General features: G+C 37.3%; 2 protein-coding genes across 2 annotated transcripts; one reads left to right on the top strand and one right to left on the bottom strand.

Moving 5' to 3' along the window:
- Nucleotides 1–4,208: 4,208 nt before the first annotated feature.
- nkpd1 (NTPase, KAP family P-loop domain containing 1) lies at nt 4,209–9,720 on the top strand. Its single transcript, XM_088333184.1, has 6 exons — nt 4,209–4,447; nt 5,287–5,352; nt 5,442–5,558; nt 6,814–7,130; nt 7,197–8,621; nt 9,331–9,720. Exons 2-6 carry the CDS (start codon nt 5,325–5,327, stop codon nt 9,592–9,594), a joined length of 2,151 nt encoding a protein of 716 aa, XP_088189310.1. The 5' UTR covers nt 4,209–4,447; nt 5,287–5,324; the 3' UTR covers nt 9,595–9,720.
- Nucleotides 9,721–12,906: 3,186 nt separating this feature from the next.
- On the bottom strand, nt 12,907–21,415 carry LOC148366930 (LIM and senescent cell antigen-like-containing domain protein 1). Its single transcript, XM_088333756.1, has 10 exons — nt 21,256–21,415; nt 19,321–19,477; nt 18,910–18,976; nt 18,509–18,629; nt 17,037–17,186; nt 16,791–16,941; nt 15,764–15,856; nt 15,631–15,679; nt 13,961–14,036; nt 12,907–13,133 (listed from the first exon to the last, which is right to left on the bottom strand). The coding sequence occupies exons 1-10, from the start codon at nt 21,282–21,284 to the stop codon at nt 13,019–13,021; spliced, it is 1,008 nt and encodes a 335-aa protein (XP_088189882.1). The 5' UTR covers nt 21,285–21,415; the 3' UTR covers nt 12,907–13,018.
- Between the last annotated feature and the right edge of the window lie 1,222 nt (nt 21,416–22,637).

Genomic DNA, 22,637 nt, shown 5'->3' with positions numbered 1-22,637 from the left:
AGACGTTTTTCTACCAAATCGACAAAATTTAGCGTAATTTTCATGTCTTTTCAACCTTTTAAAAAAGATGGATTTCAGAATAAGAGATGTATGTTAGACAAAACTTTGGCGCTTTTCTAATTTTCACTTTTCAACCAAATAAAGACATATGTTGGGTGGAATCTTGAAGTCTTGTAAGGTCTTGAAAAAAAAAACGTTTTTCTACCAAATCGACAGAACTTTGGCGTAATTTTAATGTCCTTTCAACCTTTTAAAAAAGATGGATTTCAGAATAAGAGATGTCGTTAGACGAAACATTGGCGCTTTTCTAACTTTCACTTTTCCACTAAATAATGACATCTGTTGGGTGGAATCTTGAAGTCTTGTAAGGTCTTGAAAAAAAAACGTTTTTCTACCAAATCGACAGAACTTTGGCGTAATTTTCATGTCTTTTCAACCTTTTAAAAAAGATGGATTTCAGAATAAGAGATGTATGTTAGACGAAACATTGGCGCTTTTCTAACTTTCACTTTTCCACTAAATAATGACATCGGTTGGGTGGAATCTTGAAGTCTTGTAACGTCTTGAAGACGTTTTTCAGCCAAACTAAGACATCTTTTGGACAGAACCTTGGCCATTGTAACGTATTTTGGACGTCCTCCAAAAATATGTATTTTTTCGACTTTCATTTTTAAACTAAACGATAACTGTTGGTCAGAACTTAGGCAAATTGATCACGTCGTTTCCACATCTTTAAAATACAACTTTCACTTTTCAACCCAAAAAATTGTACGGAAGATTTGTGTGTTTTTAAGTCTTTTAATCCCGTTTTTCTGTGTTTTTTTTTAACCAGATAACACATTTCTGATCAAACATTTGAGTCTTCATTGTCTTTTCAATGTCTTAAGACATTTTGAACTTTCTCACTTTTCAACCAAATAAAGTTGTCTTTTAAGACAGAACTTTGGCGACTTCTTACCATCTTTTAAACGTCTTTAAACCTTCATTTAATTTTTTTAAACAAATACAGAGATTTTCTTTTCCAAATAGACATCTTTTGTACAAATGTATATTTGTTTATGTAAAAATCCAAATCAAGAGCCTGCAGCTGGTACAAAATGCTGCAGCAAGGCTTTTAACTAAGACAAGAAAGTTTGATCACCTTACCCCGATTTTAGCTAACCTGCATTGGCTCCCTGTTAGCTTAAGATGTGATTTTAACATTCTGTTGGTAGTATACAAAATCATGCATGGACTTGCTCCCACATATCTTTCAGATTTAATTTCCCCCTGTTCTCCATACACTGCATTTAAAAATGTGATCCCTGTCCAAACCAATCAGATTATTTTCCTATGCTCATGTAATTTCGTTTAAACCAATCGGATGTGTTGTTTCATTCTTGTGTTTACCAATAAATGAGCGTGTTTTCCTTCCTGAGCCAATTATCAAAGCACGCGCCCCCGATGGTAGGGCTATCAAAAACCTATATCTACGACTCAGTGTGTTTTCTCAAGTTTTAACCGTGACAATATAATCAATTAATGATTTTGATTGATGATGTTTGTCACTTACGATGCTTAGTTTGAGCTAAGAAAAAGTAAAACAAAATTTTACACAGATTTTTGATTAATTAAAATATAACATGAACTAATAATAAAATAAATCAAAAGAATTAGTGGTGCATACACTTGTATGTGTTAAACTCTAATAAATACAGTCATTTTAATTTTAACTTTTTAACCAATACAGATGTCATTGGGTTGGATAACCGTCATCTTTTCAACCATTTTTTTCCCCCGAGTGGAATTACATCTTGACTGCTACAAGAAGTGCACGCGCAAAAGTTGAGTTATAACGTATTTTGTGACAGCAGATGGTATATATAATATAAAAAAGAAAAAAAAGGAAAACAGCATCAAGGGAAATTATGCATCCAGCTTGTTTTTCAAAGCTTGACTAACCAGTTATGTCGTGACAAATCAGGCTGTAGGCTAAAATGTCTTATTAGGGAGGCTCTGGCTAGCATCCGAGCTGCTCTGCATGTCAGTTCAGGCCGAGGCGAAGAACGCCGCCTTTCCTTAACCCGCGGCGGAAGAAATTTGCATGCAGGATTATTATTAATTATCTGCACTTTAGGCTCCTTAAGAGAATCACGAGCCTCGGAGGGAATTTTTCTAACTGATGGGGAGTCATTTCCAACATGAGGGGAACTCCAACTCTAAATCTGTTTACCGTTATCTCAATCCCTTAAAAGTCCATGACAAACTCCTACTTCCTGCTCAGGTTGTTTTTTTTTAATTCCCTATCAGTTTTCTACTTGAGTCCTTTTAAAGTTCTAAAGTCCACCTAGTGTAACGTTCAATCTTGCATACCCATAGACACGTGACAATAAAGGAAGTATTCCAGGTAGGACGGTTTTCATCTTTCTAAAAGATCTTAAGATTTTAGCTCGTCAACATGTGCATGAATAACTACGTGGAAACAAATTTGGGGAAGTGAGAATCAAGGAAAAAAAAGAGTGGTTTGTGCAAGCGTGGTGACTGATTTATCCCGGAAGCTGTGCACACAAAATGACAAAATGGCGTGAAGGAGTAAAGGGTAGATGGACACTGGGTGGATGTTAATATATGATGAGAAATCATCAACATTGGAATAAAATAAATTCTTAATTTTGCATTTGTTTGAATATTTACTGAGGCGGTAAATATAGAGTGAGCTAATTTTTGTGTACTTTGGTTGCATCGATGTTTGGAACAATGTGCAATGGCTTATCATTTGTTTACAACAATTTGATTGTATTATCTCTAGTTTTACTCCAAAATGAGTTGGGGGGCTATTAAAACGATATAACTCAGATATTTTCTTTAAGTTTTCTTTCTTTTTTTTAATTCCTGGTTGTTTTTTTGTACAAAAAGACTAAATGTTTTGTCTGTTTCTAGTCTAAATGAAGTATTTTGGGGTAGTTTTACACATGCAATTTTGTTGGGTTACTAAATATTTGCATGGTTATATTGTACTTAAGTGTTTTATATATATATATATATATATATATATATATATATATATATATATATATATATATATATACACGACGCAGCTTTTTTCAAGGTTTTTTAACATATGTTTTTGCCTTTTTTCTTTTTAGTTATTACAGTTGGGGGAGGGGGGTTCTTGTACGAAATAAAAAATGGACCGATACATGACTCCAATCAAACTTTGTGGGTTTGTTTTTGTACAAAATAACAATTTTTGGGTTCTTTTTTAAGGATACAACAGATTTTTTTAAATTAATGTATTTTAATATATATCCATATATATATATATATATATATATATATATATATATATATATATATATACACACACACACATTCTAAATACACACACACACACACATATATATATATATGTATGTAATATCTAGAGCAGTAGGATATTACACATACACACATTTTATATATATATATATATATATATATATATATATATATAGCCATTGTTCTTTTTTAGTAGTTAAAAAACTTTGGTGTTCTTGCACAAAAAATGGGCCAATACATGACTTTGACTCATTTAATTTAACTTTGTAGGTTGTTTTGTACGAAAGGACTCTTATTTTTAAGACAAGATGAATCATTTTTAGGGTTGCTTTGCACCTATTACTGTAATTTTTGGGGGCTGCTAATTTTTTTCTGGATTTTCCTAGACCAAACGACTATTTTGCCTAGTATTTTAATATAGGCTCTAGTTTGGGGGGTGGTTTAGTTCAACACAACGCAAATTCAGATGCAATGGCGTATTTAATTTGCATGATTTGACGCACAACTTGGTTATTTACAATGAGACAAGTTCAAAAGCCTGCTACTGTCCATGTTAGATTACTGTGACTACTTTATCAAGGTAATACACACAATGCATTATTGTTGAACCCAGACCCCGGCAACGTCTTATCACCGTTATGGTACATGCTGAGCGCTGCTGCAGAGCACAGAAAATTAATCCACAGACTTTTAAAGTTTGCCTGACATCTCCCACGACAAGCCACTGCTGCCAAAATGGAATTTCTAAGTTGGACATTCAGTGGAATTGATAGGATCTTCTCACTTGGAGAGCTGAAAGTAATGAAAGAACTCGCCCAAAAGGCATGTACCCTAGCGAGGATCATCAAGATTTTTGGAATAATTGGAAACCACTGTGTTTAACACAACAGGGCATCGAACATGTCGCGGATGTGTATCTGTTGTTCTTAATTCTCCATGGAGGAATTTGTGCTGCAGTTTTTATGTGTTGTTTGTGGACACGGCTGAAATTGTCTGGACAACTGCTAGGAGATAAGGCCGATGCAACTGAGGTCTTCCTTCAACATCGCGATCCCATCTGGCCAACAGCCTCACCCAACAGACCCCAACGCTTGAAAACGCCATGGAGAAGCTGTAAACTGACCTCTACAAGTTCAACAACAAGTTAAAGGTGCTCACCTTCAAAATGCAAACTACTGACTGACAGACCATCTAGGCGTGTTTTGTTTGATCAATATTTACTTTTGACTCTTCTCGAAGAAATACAACAATTTTTTTTTTAAAGGATCAAAAATGATGGGTATATGTCAAGGTGAACATGAAATCGATAATGCTGAACATGATCCTACTGCTCTAGCTATTACATACATGATGATTCCTCTTATGTGATAATTAGATGGGATTTATGTTCTCAAAATGCCTTGTAATAAAATCTGATTACACAACAAGAATATAATTTTTAGGGTTGTCAAGGGATATTGGGATTGTGGACGCGTTCTTAAGGATGGGCTGGGCACCCGTATGATGCGACAGGGGTAAACCAGTAAAAGCTGTCGGGCCCTGCTGTTGGACAAAAGAGTGTGTTGTGTCACCCTGACCTGAGTGACATGGTCGCTTTCTTGTGTCCCATTTCATCTGGAGGGACGAAAGCATGACCAGCTTGGGTGCCGAGGTGCCTAACTTGTTTGGGTGTTTGGGCAATTGGGTTGGCCATGGTCCAAAAAAATGTGTGTGGTTTTTTTGCTATTTATTTCACTTTTATTTTCTTTGTTATTGTATGTGTGTGTCTTGCTGTCAGTCACCCCTCTTGAGGGATATGACCAAGGTAGATAAATAGATAGATAGGGTTGTCAAGGGGACAGGACCAAGATAAGTAGCGGCTTTTTCCCATCTGGCATTTTTTTCCTTCGGTTTTGCCAACTATTTATTAAAACTATTATTATAATATAGTACATGATGACTAGTGGAAAAAATAAAAGTGTCCATCAATAAAACTCTTTTATTTTGCAGAAAAAAAGGAAATTCTGAGAAATTGTGCAACACACTTAATGGTCATCATGTCTTCCCTTAATAAAGGTAACGGACATCGTTGTTTTATATCATAATCAACAGAGAGATGTTTTTCCCCTTTTAGTTAATAACTGTTATTTTATTTTTGTTTCTAGATGACATTTTTGCTTACGCCCTTTCCACGACCTTGACGAAAATGTCATCGCCAGCAACTGTCGGACTCTATTCCTCATGTCAAGATCGACTTAAAAGAATTCTGGGCAAAATGGAAGGTATGTAAACATAAAATTTCATGTAGTTTTAGGTGTACTTTACTTTTTGGTGGTATGTAGGAGGTACAATCTGAAGCAACTCAAAAAAAGCGACAAATAATGTCAATCTAACCAAATAATCATTGGTATGATTCTAACAAATTGATGGATGATTATAATGATCGGGTTGACTTAGGTAACACCTTCTTCATTTACCTGTATTGTTAAATAAAAATGTAATGTATTGTTGATTTGATGGACTTTGATGATGTGATTTTTTTTATTATCAATAAATAAGATATTGCTACAGTTACTCAGTACTTGAGTAGCTTTTTTACCAAGTTCTTTTTTTCCTCAAGTAATTATTTGAATGACTAATTTTTATTTCAACTTTTTTTCTGAAGTAACAGTACTTGAGTAATATTTATAGCTAATCTACCCACCTTTGTATAGCAGTTCTGGACACTCGGTTTGTCAAATTACCAAATTTGGTGTTGTTGACGTGATTGTCCCTGATCATTATATTGAAATCTTTAAGTCAGCCATGTCCATAGTCCAGCTCTGGGGCCAGTTACAGCCATTGGTCAAATTTTTATTGGCCTCTGTCATATAATTAATATGTGAGAAAACAAATTTGTACCAAAAGAAAATGTATTTATATATATCAGTCACCAATACACCAGATGATGGTGGAAGCCCTTTGGCCGCCTGGCCCTTGGTTATCAAACCCCCATTTCCGACATCGTGACTGCAAATGAATAAAGGAAAGTTGACTGTAAGGGCCACTGCTTCCAGGACAAGTCGAAATTAGTTGTTTTTTACCAAAATCTGAATCAACTGTCTGCATAAATTGCCAAGTGACTGTGGCTGTTCGCAAGAAATATAATATCGATGGGCACTGCCAGATAAAACAGGCTGACTAAATAAAGCTAACTGGAAACAAACTTCTGTGAAAAGGTGAAGAGACTTGAAGCTGTTTACGAGACCCTGTGAGACAAAAGAAATTGCTACAAGGTAGTGACGCTGATCACCAAGAACTGCAAACCTCTCACGGAGGGTGAATTTGTTAAAGCATGTCCAAAGAATGCCAGTCCGAATAGTCGACTCTCACCCATTTCCAGCTAACCAAATCTGGCCCGCTTTCTACATTAGATCATTAAATTAGCATTAAGTACAACAACATCCCATTTTGAACTGAACACATTTTTTATTCTTTCTTCAGTAAATGTTTTAGGCATAATTATATATATATAACTGGCTGTTTTTTATGCTTCAGTGTACATGCGGCAAGAGGCCGCAAGAATCGAAGAGAACTACACAGGAAGATACCAGCCCCGCGCAGTGAAACCTTCCCTTTGTAGCATCCTAGCATTAATTTGGAGGCTGCTGTTCTACAAGCCCGTTTGGACCCACGAGAATATGGACCATCATAATGTCCGTTTTATAAATGTTAACTTTAGCGCTTGGCACTTCGCCGGTAGTGATCTACTGTGGGCTGGACTCGCCATTAGACTCTTTCAAGCCATGCAAAATAGTTTTGGGAAATTACAGTTGGCGATTTACCGGGTGGCCCAACATTATTACAAAAATAAGGTTTGTAATTTATAAATTGCGTAATATGATTCAGTTAATCATTTGTCCTTTCACTCCTCTCCTCAGAAAGTGGTGTCCAGTCTTTATCACTGGAAGTCCAAGAAGATTTGTTGCTGCCCTCTGTGGTTTTTCGTCCTCCTGACATTTTTGGTACCGATCATCCTCCTGGTATTCTTGTTGACATTCGAACTCCCAAAACACGCAGGAAAGCCGCAAGTGAAAGTCAACGGAACGACAAACAACTTGAGCGTGCTGGAAGGCCTGGTTATCGCTTCGTTCGGGGTTCCGGCTGCCAACGCGATCAAGTTCACTTTCCAGATGGTCAAAAATCTTATTTTCAACCAGGAATTGAACATCAAGAGGGGCATGGACAACCAACGCGTCAGCAGCAAGCAGGGCTTCATGAATCAAGTCAGGAAAGAGATGTTGGTCCTATCTCGCTTTGTAGGCTTCATGGAGGTCTTTGAGAGGAGAAGAATCCGGGTGGTTTTACGGATTACAAATTTAGACCGCTGCTCCCCGCCCAAAATCGTCAACGTTTTAGATGCGATCAACATCTTGCTGTCGGATGAAGACAGTCCCTTTATTTCTATCCTGGCAGTGGATCCGGACATTATCATTCAGAAGGTGAACTTTGCAGATGGTTGCTTCTGCAGAGAAGAACGAGGTTACGCAATGTTGCAACGAATCGTCACCCTGGCCTTCACAGTCCCGCCTCTTTGTGATGAGGAAAAGCTCCGTTTATTTCACAGCTTGAGTTCAATAAAGCTCCAAGACCTAAAAAGTGAAGATAACCATCAAACAGGAGACTTTGAAAAGGAGTCGTCTATTTATTTATCTTCTGTACTCTCTGACACAATTCCATTAATGAATCAAACTTATCAACTTACGGGAGTTAAAGTCCAAAATTTGGTTAAGAGCACAATTGAGAGTAGTGAAAGGAAGTTCAACCAGTACATCTTAGATGACACCATGTGCATGAGGAGAGTTATCAACTCCATTCAAGTGACTGTGACCATCATGACAGCCCTTGAGATCAAAGTCCCTCAGCCTGACATCATAGCCGCCTGGGTGGTCCTGGCCGATCATTGGCCCTGCCGACTCAGCTGGATCATCCAGTGCGTGGAGGACGCGCAACAGCGAGAAGAAATCGATGAGAACAAAGAGGCAGAAGATTCGAAAACCTTGTGGGAGGTCTTCACCCAATCAAGAGCGGAGCTTTACGTGATGCGTTCTCAGATCCAAGACCTGCTAGACCAGGATGGAGATCCTGAGATGTTTGAGAGATTTCTCAAGGCGGACTTCCCCTTTACGATTAGAGATCTGAAGGCACTGTTGGAGGTCACGGTGAACCTGAATCCCTCCATTAAGGGAGAGTTGGCGGCCATCCGGGGAACATCCAGGTTGAAAGATTCTGGTTGGACGAGGACCTTTGCACCTTTGCCAATCACGACCATAATCAATATGGATACGGAGGATATTTGTAAAGAGGTAAGAAATATTCAATCACATTTTAGTTTGGAACTCTAATTGCGGTCTTTTGGGTCTCATTGCATATTTTGTCTATTTCCATTTTAAGTATCGGACAAATGCAAAGACTTTTAAAGAAACTTGAAGTTTCTGGCAAATTTCTCACGGACAAAGCATAAATATTGCAAGTGGTTCTGCATATGTGAACATATTAAAGCGCAACGCTTTGGATCCACAACATACAAAAGAAGTGCAGGGATTGTTTAGCCAATCAAAATGCAGACCAATACACGATGTAAATTAGTAAAAAGGCAAAACTTCGAAAAATGAAACCGCATTAAGCGAGGGTACGCAGTGCTTAACATGTTCTTGTGACCAGGCACTTTATTACAACACTCAACATAGTTCGGATCTACTTTTTGACTCATACTTTAGCCACCATTTTTCCCCTGATCGTGTTTTTCAGTAAATCGGTCCATCCATTCCGACTGCATGCAATATAAATATAGACGTTCTGCTGTGTTTGACTTAGTCTGAGCTCCGATATTTCATTCATATACAGGAGCAAAAATCACTCATTTTTGAGTCAAATTCAGTCATTTGAGTACTAAAGTATTACTGTAAACGAAAATTTGGTACCAGCGCTTGTTTGGAAATCAAGACTCCATCATAAATTGCCACATTTTGTTGTTTCGTTTTTTTTAATTCTGTACTACTGTGCTTTCTTTAGCTGGCAAGAATGGAATATCCAAGAAAGTATGCCACCCTTGTCAAAAGCAATCACGTCACCGGCTCGGCCCTGGTATTTGGTGACCCGAATGATATTAAAGAACTCCTGGACATGACCTTTGGAGAATGGACAACTTTCAGACTTCGCTTCTTGGGTTTTCCGCCACATCTTCAACCACGACACAACAACGTGCATCATGCACAAAAAGAATTGTCTAAACTTAAGCTCAGTACTTCTCACTCCACACAAACACTTGGCTACTAGCTAACAATCCTGCACTGTTGCTGGACTGTCACATTTGGACCTAAAAAAACTTATTAGTTTTTTAATGGACTGTATATTTTGAAATATTTGGTCAGGATCTGGCACAAGCTCCGTCGGGGTGTGCAAGCTGCTGTTTATTGATAGCAGTGGGCAGAAGATTTAGCGCTATGCTAACGTTAGCATCAGGTGGAACGTTAGCATCCGGTGGAACATAAATAGCAACCACAATGACCACAGTTAGCTCTCTCGGTAGATAGAAGGGTCTACACGATACTGCTAGAAACTCTATATTGAGTGAGCAGTGTGTGTCAATGATTCGTCTGTTATTGTAGCGCATAGTCCCCCACCCGTTTTTACCGGAGTCTCCGTCTCGTTCGTGCCGGTGAAGTGTGCGTCCTGCTAGTTAGACTGTAGCGTCGGGGAAGCAAAGACTCCGTGTTGACAAAAATACTCCAATTTCGGATGAAACTGTTGGTGGCGATCCGCAGCTTAAATTCACTCATTTTGTGGACGAGGGATGTGGCGTTGGTCAGGAACATGTTTGGAAACGCTGGTCTGTGTGGTAGCCTTCTTAGCCTAGGCCCGACCGGCAGCCTTTTACTTTTGCGCCGTCGTTGTCGGCAGGCAGATCACCCAGGGAGATCCGGTGGTCTCTGTATAACCCTCGAGATGTTGTGGATGTTATTGTAGTTGTGAAAAAAGTTGAAGGGAAAATATGAGGGATGAAAGAACACTGAAAAACATAAGACGAACTGAATCCCCTGAAGCCGCTGCACTCGCGCACGCCAAGCAACCAGGGGAAAAAAACACTGGACCGTGTGTACAGTAAGATCAAACATCTAGTTGGATCCGGCCATCTCTGTCTGTCTCTCACCCCCTCATCCCTTGGATGAAAACAAAGCATATGCAACAAGTAAAGTACAAACATTTTCTTTGTTCCTTTATCTCACTGTAAAATTTGGAACTGGAGTGCCACGTCCAATTTCGTTGTCATAATATATAAAACCCATGTCGTAACAATGACAATAAAGGTATATTCTATTCTATTTCTCCCAAAAGGGCATGAACATGCGCAGAGTGGCAAGAGAGCGCCCACCTGCTCCTCATTATGTAGCCCTTTATCTTGACTGATTCTAATAGCAAAGGATGTTGGGATTTTTTTTTTTTTGTTAAGAAATGGTTTTGCATCCCCATTGATCTCGCCATCAACCAGCCTCACTTTGGACTGTTGGACTTTGCCAACCCCTAGTTTTCCAGACTGTTTTTCCTAGTGAGATATTGACTCTGCCAGCTAAGTTTTCTGGACTTTGACTTTCTTGTTGATCATTTTGCCTCATGTTACCTTGCTTATACTCTGTCGTGTTGGCATTTGGGTCCACCTTGCTCACCCATATCATGTTTAAGACTGAAACCCAAGTGTGCACAGACAAATACTATTAACATGTGGTGCAGTAAAAAGAAAATGTTATGCACCGTGTACTGTAAATATTAAAGAAACAGAATCTATAAAGTGCAACGTTACAGGTAGGAAAATGCAAAACGGGCTTGTAATAAACGATGTGGACCAAAGCAGTGAACTGTAGATTTTTCATTTCCTCCCTCATAATTTTGCTCACCAACATCTCGAAGCATAAATATTTACAAGCGAAAAAATCTGGGACCAGATTCTGAACTCAAGCTGCAAGTAAGTTGAACTATTTAGAAGGTAACTAATTATAATAACATTTGCCAGAACATTGTTTGGTTTCCATTTCCACTTCTTTAATAAAACATCACATTATTTCATATGAGCAATTGCCAAATGTAAATTGGTAAACTCTGAGTGTGGTCCACAAGTAACAAAGGCAGAATATCAGCAAAAGTATTGATCAATTTTCCCCCAAAAAAGATCACAAAAATCAAATTATTATGAGAAAGCTGAATTTTGTGGACTTTTTGCCCCCATCAATTAGGAAAATATATTCAGTAAAAGTGTACAACCAATAAAAGTTCATTTGAGGTTTTTCACAAAGCGGAGATAATCTGGTTTCATTTTTGTAAGTCCACATCAATGGCAGACGAGTGATAACCCGTGAGCTTTTTTCTAACTAAGGACTGCACCAAATAATTAAATTTGACATTTTTGTCTGGAGGGATGCACATGAGCACCAGCTAAAAATGTTATGCATGGGAAAAAAACAACTCATTAGCATCATTTTATGGACTTCTTCCCACTGGCTGGCATTTATATGAAGATTTCCTCCAAGTCGTTTGGCTTTAGAAAGACCAGACAGTGTTAGTGAAAAACAAAAATGTTTTGGACATGGAGCATGCAAAGGAGTACAGTTGACCCCTGGGATACGACATACATATGATCTGAGGTGCAGGATTGCAAAAGTTAAATTGCCATGTAGCGAAAGGTAGAAACATATAGTAATGCAGAGCTAATACGTTTCAACCTCCCATTACCCCAAATTAAAACATAGTAGCACAATATTATGTAATTAGCACTACCAATGTGTAATATATGTGTAAAAGACTACATAACATTCTAAATATATAAACCCTTGAAAAAAAAAAAAAAAATATATATATATATATATATATATATATATGTATAGTTACCTTAGGTTTGACATGATTTGAGCTGGTATAAAGGAGTTAGTGGGTGGATGCTAAGGGGGGGTGAGCCCTTAGAAAACTGTTGCTTTAATAGGCCTCTTTATTCTTAAAATTGTCTGGACTGTCGATTTGTTAGGGCCTTATTGGCGAGGGTAACGAATGGCATGCCTTCTTTGTAGTTGTTGATAATCGCTAGCATTGTTTCCATTGTTAACATGTTCTAGCTTCTCCCGTAGCTTTACTGCCTGTCTTGAAACTGATTGCTAATATATGAAGTACAAAAGAAGCAATATTGTATCACACTCTTTAAAAAACATACAAAATTCTTAACCGAACAGAGAAAGACATTGTGAGAGGGAATCTTCATGATGTAAGCCGATAGCAAACCTGCATCTTATATGACGTCGACCAAAAGCAGAGAAGATGCTTAAAGGCGTATGAGGCATATAACGTAGTCGTACGCACGAACCCCTGAAAATAATCTGTTGTTGTCGTCGTATGCTGAGGGAAAAGCTCTAATAAGGCTCCGAAAAAACATACGAAATCATAGACGTGGGCTGTCGTAACCCAGGTGTCTACTGTACTTTTTGCACTGAGGATAGTACAGTACATAAATTAAAGTTATATTTTAAAAAAGACATAATTCAGTACAAGTTCAAGCTCAACAAATGAATTATTCAAATGGCAGGAGAAATTAAACTCGTAAAAAGGTCACTTTGGCAAAGTATACATATGCTTATATATTTTATATACACGATATATATTTGGAAAGAGTTAATACAAAAGTTAAAATAAGGCATCATGAAGCAGTTTTTTAATCTCACTATTTGCGTCCCAAAGCCTCAGCCAACTTCTTCAGTCTTTTCTTCAGCTCGAGGGGGAACTTCTCGTAGCACTTTTTGCAAACGGGCTTCATGTCAAACTCCACAAATTTGTTCCTGGAAAATTATCAAATCAAAGTCAAGTCAATGCAAATAAATGAAGACATGGGTAGGTTTTTTTTCGTTTGTTATGATTTTTAAATCAAAGTAAGAGGGACTGTATTTGAGACGCGAGTGATAGGGTCCAAAACACTGTCCGCAAAAATAAAATCTTGATTTCATCGGTCAGTTTGGCTGATTATCATTTGAACTAATTTGAACCAATAAACCCTACGAAACACATTTTTCAAAACAAGTCTTATTAATTAAAAAATTTCGAATTCTGAACTAGTTTAACACAAACTGTATGCCCATAGCCCGTGCCAAAAATAGCCATTTATAACTAGCACCTAAAGCTTGCATAAATGCCGCAATTCACTCTTTAATAATTATTGTTTAATATAGCTTTGAGTAATTCAGCACTTAAATCCCCCTTTTTGATTTTTCTTTTTAACATGACGTTTTATCATTTTTCCCTAGGTCTACTGTATCCTATTTTAATGGCAGTCCTTGAAGGCAAATTAAATTTCAAAACTACAAAAAAATGCTTTTCATTCGCTTGTGTATGGCAGTCAACTTTGGCTTTAAAATTAATTCGTATAATTATAAGGATTTTTTCTTTTTTTTCTAAAAAGAGCATGCAGAAGAAAAAAAACGTTATCAGTACCGGTTTTAAATGCAGGATTTTATCAGGTACCAGTGTAAAAATAACAGTTGTCCCTTAATTAGTATTTTGCAACCGAAATGGTTCTGATAAAATGCCAAATGAAGAGCAAATACCTATTTTAATTATTTATGCAACAGTTTCCTTCATGAGTCAAATTGTTAGAAGCACGGTTACTTACTTGAGGGTGAGCTTTGTGTTGCAGGTGGAGCAAGAAAAACAGCTGACGCACCAGGCCTTGTTGAGGGCCGACACCACTGCCAAGGAGAAGAAATATTGTCCTTCAAGTTCAGAGTACAGTGGAATGTAACATTATGGGATTTATATCGTTATTGCCCATAGACGCTTTGATCGTTTCAAATAAATAAGATTTTTAAAGTAGAAGTTTACGTAGCTATAGTCGCTACCATTAGTGACTAGCGGCACTTGCTAACTCAAAGTGTGCTAGTTTGTTGGCGAAATTGATACCTTGTGGTCATCATTTGCACTAAAAATGGATATTAAAAACAAACACAAAAAAAAAAACTCATTTTATGATGTACTACAAATCGCCACCTTTACCAACTACCACAGGGGTCGGTAACCCAAAATGTTGCAAGAGCCATATTGAACCAAAAATCTAATTTGTATGGAGTCGCAAAATATTAAAAGCTTTATATAAGCCTTATAATGAATGTGACATGTGTCGTGTGTATCTATAATTGCTATATTAGCTTACAATCAACACTATTGCGTTTAATGCAGTGCATCCTGAGGAGAATGATGCACCACTTCTCAATTGTAGGAAGTAAACATAATTACAAGATTTATGAATTACAGTACATTTTATTGGACAAAATTTTAAAAATGCAATAAAGAAATCCAACTTTTAATCCTAATTTCGTTGAGGATTAAAAAAAAATTGAACGTGCATAGCGTGCCTTCTATCTGAGCAACTACGAGTGCAAGAAAACCTTGCATGCAATGATAAAATAAATCAATCGCTTGATAAGGTATAGTAAACAAAAACGCATTAATGCAGTTTAAGTTTGATTTCAGTAAAAACATGTCGAACAAGACAGTGCATAGGTAAAACAGAGCAGCATCTTCTTTCTCTCTTTTTGATACGAGAAGCAGCCACCTTCAGGACTGAGCAAAAAAATATATATATCCCCAAGTGTCATTCAAAATATATACTGACAAAAATCAGAAGTGCCTAAATAAAAATAGCTACTTAGTGACTTAAAAAAATGCTTATGACAGCAATGTGCTCTTACCCATTTAATGTGATTTCTGTGTTAATATTAGGAGTGCGTTAAAATTGTGATGCTTCGCCTCAAAATGGGCGGAACTTGCTCTCCAATAGGCTCTAACAGGAACGAAGGGTGGGAGAGGAACAGAAGGAAAGGAGCCGATTTCCCTCTCACTCCTAGTTACAGTGTCTAGTAACATCCAGTTGAAACGTAATATTTAATGCTCCTCCAATTTTTTAAGTGTACAAATTTTGGGGAATGCAGCTTCTGAGCTGCGGGTTGCCGACCTCGGAACTGGCCACTGCATTGCAGAGGGACGCTTCAAAAAACATGGACTATTGCAAATGCTAACAACGTATGCACTTTATCAATCTATGTAAGTTGACATGTGTTTAGACATAATGGGTGTGAAATCTTTTTATTTCAATTACTGGCCACTTTTATTTAAAAAAAAATAAATTCTAATTTTACCCGATACATAACAACTACTAGGCTCTTATATTTTAATGTCTAGATAGGGAATAAAGCTGTTTTATAGATAATAACAGTTATATTAACTTTGTTAATAGTAATTCAATATTTTAATTGCTCAACAGTAGTATTCTAGGTTAGTACTTACCGTCTCCCTCAATCACACGGTTGCAGTGGTAACACACGTCACCAAACAGCTAGGAAAATAAAATTAAGATATTTGGAAAGAAGCATTATTTTGGGAAGAAAATTAGCATTTTAATTGTGCAATTGCTCCTTACCTGGTTATAATGCGTTTCGCAGTAAGCCAAGCCCTTCCTCTCATAATGCCTATGGCCCAGAAACGGTTTTTCACACTTGGCGCACACGAAATGCTGCAAATACAAAAAAATATTTTGCTGAAAAGGTTCACGCTGTAAACTAGTGACAATTGGTGCTTTTGAAAAAGATACAGCATTCGATTATGTAGTGTTGTTTATGACATTTTGGTCAAATATTTTAATATGAACACATTCCGATTTTCATTTTTTTGTATACCGAGCAGCCTTACCTGCTCTTAAAAAATATGTCTCTCTATGATGAAGACTTGATGAGGTGCTTTTGAGATGCCCTTTGACCAGTAGTGCAGAAGTAATGACCTGAATGCTGTGGGGGTCTGCTTTAACTCTTTTATGCATAATTGACTGTAAATACTTTCGTTTTACACCTCAGTTGCGCGTAAATTATTTCCTTTAAAGAAAAAGTCATCTCTACTTTTGCCTAGTTTACTGTGTCACTTAATATTTGTAAGCATTTAGCTAGTGCACCCCTGCGGACTTTATGTTAAAAGAGCTTTGCAGATAAAATTTGGCCTAGTACATTTACTGTGAGACCATAATTTTCACTTTTATTAAACCCATGCAAATTTAAATACAACATTTATGGGGTAAAAACACAATTTTTCCATTGACTTTTGCACATTTTAGTCAGTCCGGGTTGGGTAAAGGAATATCAATAGCATAATATTCCTTTCTGTTGTTAAAACATTATTTATAGAAGAAAAGTCATTTTAGATAATTATGCTTCTTTTCATAAATACTATTAATCATTTATTCACGTAAAAGTTTTACGGAGTCCCAGCAAGAAGCTTACCACTGTCTTGTCTAATGTTTTGCATATTATGAAATAGGATTCTTTAACTTAGAACATTCAAATAATAACATGAACTGGTTATGGTAGTGACAAAATAAATCAAACAAGCATAATTGTACATTCTAAATAATTTCAAATATATATAAATAAAAAGCACATTGGCCTTTTCTCACAAACCTCTACATGCCACTGCTTGCCCATGGCGTTTACAACACGCCCCTCGATGGGTCTCCGGCACGCTCCACAAATTGGTACGCCCATTTTGTCATGGCAGGGCAAACAGTAAAGTTCGCCTTTCAGCTCCCTGGCTTCAGCAGTCAGTTCCTTCCTGTGGATTATCATATAGGCATAAGTTGGGAAGCGAAGGCAATGTTGTCGATACTTCACCAAGGAGTCCATTAATTATAAATTGTTGGTACTGACCCACAATTGCTGCAGTTGAAGTGATCTGGGTGGTAAGGATCACTCTTAAAGATCAGTGGATGTTCTTCGATGATGGCGTGGCATTTCTGGCAAATGTACTTGCCGAGGCCGCGGGCTTTCTCTCGATTATGGCAAGGACGACACAGATGCCTGGAATACAAATTACATTTAGGGCTTGTCAAAATAAAACGGAGCCTTTTACTGGAGTCATTTCATTAGTCACTAATCCTTAATATAAATCAAAGGCTTAATCCCTTCAGTTCCCCTTTTACCAAGCCACTTTGTCGTATTTATCCCCCACCCCCCCTTTCACTTCTTTTAGAGGGCAATGGAACCTACATCCTGCCTACCACATCATCACTGTTTGTTGTGCCGCAACATATGGAACAATTGTTCATTGTATTTTTTGTAGCATTTTCTTATAATTTCACACACTTTAAAACAGTAAAATTCCAACTGTAATGTTGAACTGGCAATAGAAACGAGTATGCCACAGGTCAAGTACTGTGCTTCACACATATATTCTTCCTCGTCTTCTTTGAAACCACTTCACGATCCCCCTTCTGGGTATTTACGTCCATTAATCGACATAAACACATGTGATGGGTTGTAAATATTATTGTACAAAACTGATTAAAAAATACATGCAACTTATTTGGGGAATTTTGTTGCTGCTAAATGTATCATGCCTAAATGTATGTGCCTTAGTTTTCATTTCGCTATTGTTACAATGCACTATATTTGTTGTCCTGGAGAGGGATGGGCGCCACCAGGCTGTACTTGCCCAAGACACATCACAGGAAATTGTGCCCCTACTACCCTAGTGGTTAAGACACGCACGCAGGCACACAAGCACACAAATTATAACTTTGGCCAGTCTGTAAGCACTAGGTTGTAAATATTTTTTGCCTTATTATCCAGACAGTATTTTTTCTTTTATACTCTTTATTACAAGTTTACCCTGCAGTGGAATGTCTAATTTCGCTGCATACGATTTAACACAACGTCAATATGAATGACAATAAAGACAATTTAATTCAATGCATGAGACAAGGCTTGTGTCCCTCACTTTCACCTTACTCTACACTTTGCAAAGGATTTGGTCTTTCTTACCTTCATCGTGAACATACATTGCTAAAGAGAGAGGTAAAATTCAGAGGAAGGGGGATAATTGGATTAAGCCTATATCTTCCGTGTGATAATGATTAATATGACTAAAATATTTTAAATATATTAGTAACTCTGTAATTTGGTTCATTTGTCACAGATCCTTTCAACCACCTGGGTCATGAAGGTAACATTGTACCCTGTGGTGTGTCTTGGGCAAGTAAAGCCTGGCGGTGCACTGGCCCCCCAAAAAAGCCATGATTAAAATTGAGGCCAAGGGGTTAATGGGGTCAAACCTTGAGCGTCAATGGTTGTATAAAACCACATTGCATGAAGTTTGATATGTTTTGATAGCAAACACACACCTTCCAGCATTTTTGACAAAGCCCACATCGGCCAACACTGCCTGGCAAATGTCACAGCAGAAGCAGTCAGGATGCCAACTGTTGTTCATGGCCTTAATCACACGACCAATGATGAACTCACCTGAAAGAGTCACAAGTGACAGGTTTGAGCAAAACAGGAATTTATGATTTTGTGAACTTGTGTTTTCCCCTAATAATTTAAGTATTTTAATTTACATTTGCCTAATGTTAGTCCCCTTAACTGACATAAAAGAAAAGCACTAAAAAGTAACAACCAGCAGTTGTCTTCTTTTATGTACAATTTAATCAATAAAAAGTCAAGTGTGGGTCTGGATTGTATGTTTTACTTGTTGACTCATAACATTATAGTTTACTAATTATACCTTAAGGTGTGCACTCACCACATTGGCGACAGCAGGGAGCAAAGAGCATCTGGAAGTCGTGTTCACAGTATTTTCTGCCTTCAAACTGGAACACCAAAGAGATCGAGTAAAAAAGATCAACATAAGATTTATTCCTTCAAACTGTAACACTAAAGAGAACCAGTAAAAAAAGAGCAACAAAAGATTTATTGACATTTAATGATGAATAATACTCATATAATATTCGCATAATTTTTATGGACCAATCACAGTTACCACGTTTGCCATGATGTGTAGAAAAAAATCGTAGACATTTAAAAAAATATTTTTTAAATATTTCCAATTGTACTGTCTTATTTCACACCGCAAGATGGGAATATCGTAAGGCAATGTCACTGTATCCCGGGGTCTACGTTCATTAAAACTACATTGCATGAAATGCAGTCCTACCTCATAAAAGAGTCCCTCCGGAAACTGCTGGAAACACTGGGCACACACAAAACACTGTTCATGGTACAACTCTCCATTGCTGTTGACTATTTTCTCAGTCGGAGCAAAGCCACTCTTGCAGCGTTCACAGGCTGCACTGGCCAAAGCATTGGCAATGCTGTTGGATGACAAAAGAAGCAGTCATTAGCCGTTTATTACAGTAATGCCCCCATCAGGACCCTTTCTTCGCAGAGTCACTCAGTGCCTTGCCATACTTTTTGTTATTTTGTTTAAATTGTTGCGCGTGTGCGCGTCTTTGTTTTTAGCTTACCAGGTAGTTGGGTGGTAATAAAAGGGAGATTTCCTTTCTTTGTTGTAAATTGAATGCTTGTATACAGCACTCTGAGTTCCAACTAAAATACATTTTTGAATTGATACAATATTTGCACCACAGTTGGAATATTCCAAAATTTAAAGAATTCGACACATTTTGTAAAGATGGGTTACATTTTGTGAGTTTTAGATATAATCTGGACCGAATATAGACATCTAAAATTAGATTGCGTTTGGCTTGTCCGACGAGGACCAAATTTATTCTAACTATATTTTTGTTGTGTTTCCCTTCTCTTACATGCTCCAAACTGGACCCCCAAAATGTTTTTTCGTGTCTTGCAAAAGTCGATTTTTTAAAACTCAAAAATATGACTTTTGAACGGAACTTTCGCGTCTTTTTAACATATTTTAAATCGTTTTTTGCTAGGTGGGATATCATCTGATTCCATCCAAATATATAGGAGGTCATATTTAGACCGAAAAGAAATTTTGATTGATTTTGAATATATAACACTGTCTCCCCTGTAGGGGGTGAAAATCGCAATTATTTTCTGTGTCTTGCAAAAGTAGTTTTTTTCACGAAAATAAAGACCTCTTTTGGGGCCGATTTTACAGCTAACACGAGACAATGAATTCTAAACAGGCGTTTATTTTAACATAACTGTAGACAACTGTAGCTGAGAGACGGGAACTGAAAAAACTGCGGTCAATCATGGACAATTCATCACATCCACTACAAAGCATCATCTCCAAACAGAAGAGCAGCTTCAGCGACAGACTGCTGTCACAGTCTTGTTCCACGGACAGACTGAGGAGATCATTTCTTCCTCATGCCATGAGGCTCTTTAACTCCACCCCCACGTTGCATATTACCCCATTTTTATTACACTGTGCATTTTACTTAGCACTATTAAAATACTCTAAACACATTAAATTGGGTATTTTTGTATTCTATTTTTTTTATATTATTATTTTTCAACACAAGGATACTGCTGGAAGTGTGAATTTCCGTACGGGGATGAATGAAGTATCTATCTATCCATCTATCTATCTATATTTTCGAGCAGTTCTGAAATGTTGGGATAACATCTCATTTCTTCCTAATATTGACGTCTAGAATTATGTTTAGACCACATAACGTGAATTTGATTTAATTTGAATGTAATCTACGTAAAACAGTTTGAAATTGTTTCACCAAAAAAGAAAGTCAAGGGACGGAAATCAAAATTGGTCATAGATTTGGCTGGAATTCAACGTCTTAAAACACTCACATACCTAAAAGCACTATCTTAGTATTATCCTTATTTTTATGAATGTAATTATTAATTTAAAATAGTCTACTACTCTCAAAGTAAATATTGCCACGCAAGGCTGATAGAAACAAGTAGCTAGCAGCTAGCTAGTATGCTAGTTTGTTAGCGTTTGTCCCAGCGATTCTAATGAAACGTATTAAGCTCAACTGGACATGTAAAATACGAATGCCATTATAGTAAATTATTATCCCCTTATTATTATAATGAAGTTACCTTTAGCTCTCCAATAGCTTTCAAATTAGCAAATGCTAACAAACTAGCTAACTAACTTGCTAGGTTGGTAGGTCTATTTTTGAACGTCGACACTCACCTGCCAGTCATTCCAGCCACTCCCAGCATCACCTCTTCACATTCGAAACAAAAAAAAACCGTTTTTATTTACTAAAATGGCGTGTTGGTTCTTCTCGCCCTGGTTTAAAGTTTGCCCGAGAAGGAGCGACGCTTCAGGTGTGACGTCACTCAACGTGAGGAGACTTGTTGAATGAAGATTGCATGCTTCAAACATCCTCTTCTTTATTTTTATAAGTTCTCAAGTTTAACCTTGCGTGGTAACACGTGTATTGAATATTAAAAAAAATCCATTGTATAGCGCCTACAAATAAATGATTAATTATGATTCTTTATTGGTTAAAACGTCAATCCATTATCCGACCGCTTTTCCTAAGTAGGGTCGCGGGAGTGCTTGAGCTCATCCCAGCTAACTTCGGGCAGTAAGCAAGGGACATCCTTAACTGGTTGCTAATCAGTTGAAGACACACACTCACACGCTCATTCAGACATAGGGACAATTTGGACCTGCAATCAACCTGACATGCATGTTTGTGGAATGTGGGAGGAGACCGGAGTGCCCGGAGGAAACCCACGCATGCACGGGGTGAACATGCAAACTCTGCACAGGAAGGCTGGTAGCTGGATTCGAGCCCACGGAACCACGCTGACTACTAAGCTTCCGTGCCGCCTGCTTGGAAAGAAAACGTTGGAAAAACCTATTTCATATGTTGAAAAGATGAGATTTTGGATCAAACTCAAAAACTAAACCCAACTACTGACTTTTTGGTTCACATAGATGGACTAAATAAACATAACTCTACGGTAGGAATCAGCTGTCCCACCTAGCAGAAACTGAAAAGATGTTAAAAAGACACAAAAGTTCTGTCTAAAAGGTGTCTGTATTTGGTTGAAAATCGACAATTGTACACCAGTTTTTAGTTCAGAGAAGTTATTTTAATCTAGATTTTTTTTTAAGATAAATAAAGCACCACCAAATTTCAATTGCATGGTAAAAATCTGGTGGTGTAAAATGATTTGCAGGTTAAAAATTGCAGATGGCAACAAACATTAAAAACTGTTTTGGAATGATGAATTAGGGTTTGGCTCCACCCAAAATACTAAAAAAAACATTTTAAAAGCATTCTGCATTAAATGCAATCCGCAGAATGACTACACATTTATTTATAGCAGGAATGCTCACACTTCAATTACTCAGATCTAAAAAAAAAAGTACTGTATTTAGAAATACATCATAACCAAAAATATTCTATTATTCCGTTACATTAACATCATGAACTCGTGAAGCAACTCAGAAACATTTGCAAACACTTTACAAAAAAGGGTCAACTTGGACCAGTAGCTTGACAAATAAATGTGACTTGACTTGAATACAAACAACACATGCAAAGATTTAAAGATTTA

Source organism: Urocampus carinirostris, chromosome 4, assembly GCF_059441175.1.
Source record: "Urocampus carinirostris isolate Australia breed hairy pipefish chromosome 4, RoL_Ucar_1.0, whole genome shotgun sequence".
In the NCBI taxonomy this organism is placed as follows: Eukaryota; Metazoa; Chordata; class Actinopteri; order Syngnathiformes; family Syngnathidae; genus Urocampus; species Urocampus carinirostris.
Note: the sequence above shows the minus strand (reverse complement) of the source record. Positions and strands in the feature narration are given on the sequence as shown.

What these genes read in the sequence shown, in the direction of transcription:
- nkpd1 (XM_088333184.1), top strand. Translation starts at nt 5,325, where the DNA reads ATGGTCATCATGTCTTCCCTTAATAAAG. An exon ending in CATGTCTTCCCTTAATAAAG is followed by an intron (nt 5,353 to 5,441) that starts GTAACGGACATC and finishes TTTTGTTTCTAG; the next exon opens with ATGACATTTTTGCTTACGCC. An exon ending in AATTCTGGGCAAAATGGAAG is followed by an intron (nt 5,559 to 6,813) that starts GTATGTAAACAT and finishes TTTATGCTTCAG; the next exon opens with TGTACATGCGGCAAGAGGCC.
- LOC148366930 (XM_088333756.1), bottom strand. Translation starts at nt 21,284, where the DNA reads ATGCTGGGAGTGGCTGGAATGACTGGCAG. An exon ending in CGGAGGGACTCTTTTATGAG is followed by an intron (nt 18,977 to 19,320) that starts GTAGGACTGCAT and finishes TTGGTGTTCCAG; the next exon opens with TTTGAAGGCAGAAAATACTG. An exon ending in TTCAACTGCAGCAATTGTGG is followed by an intron (nt 16,942 to 17,036) that starts GTCAGTACCAAC and finishes GATAATCCACAG; the next exon opens with GAAGGAACTGACTGCTGAAG.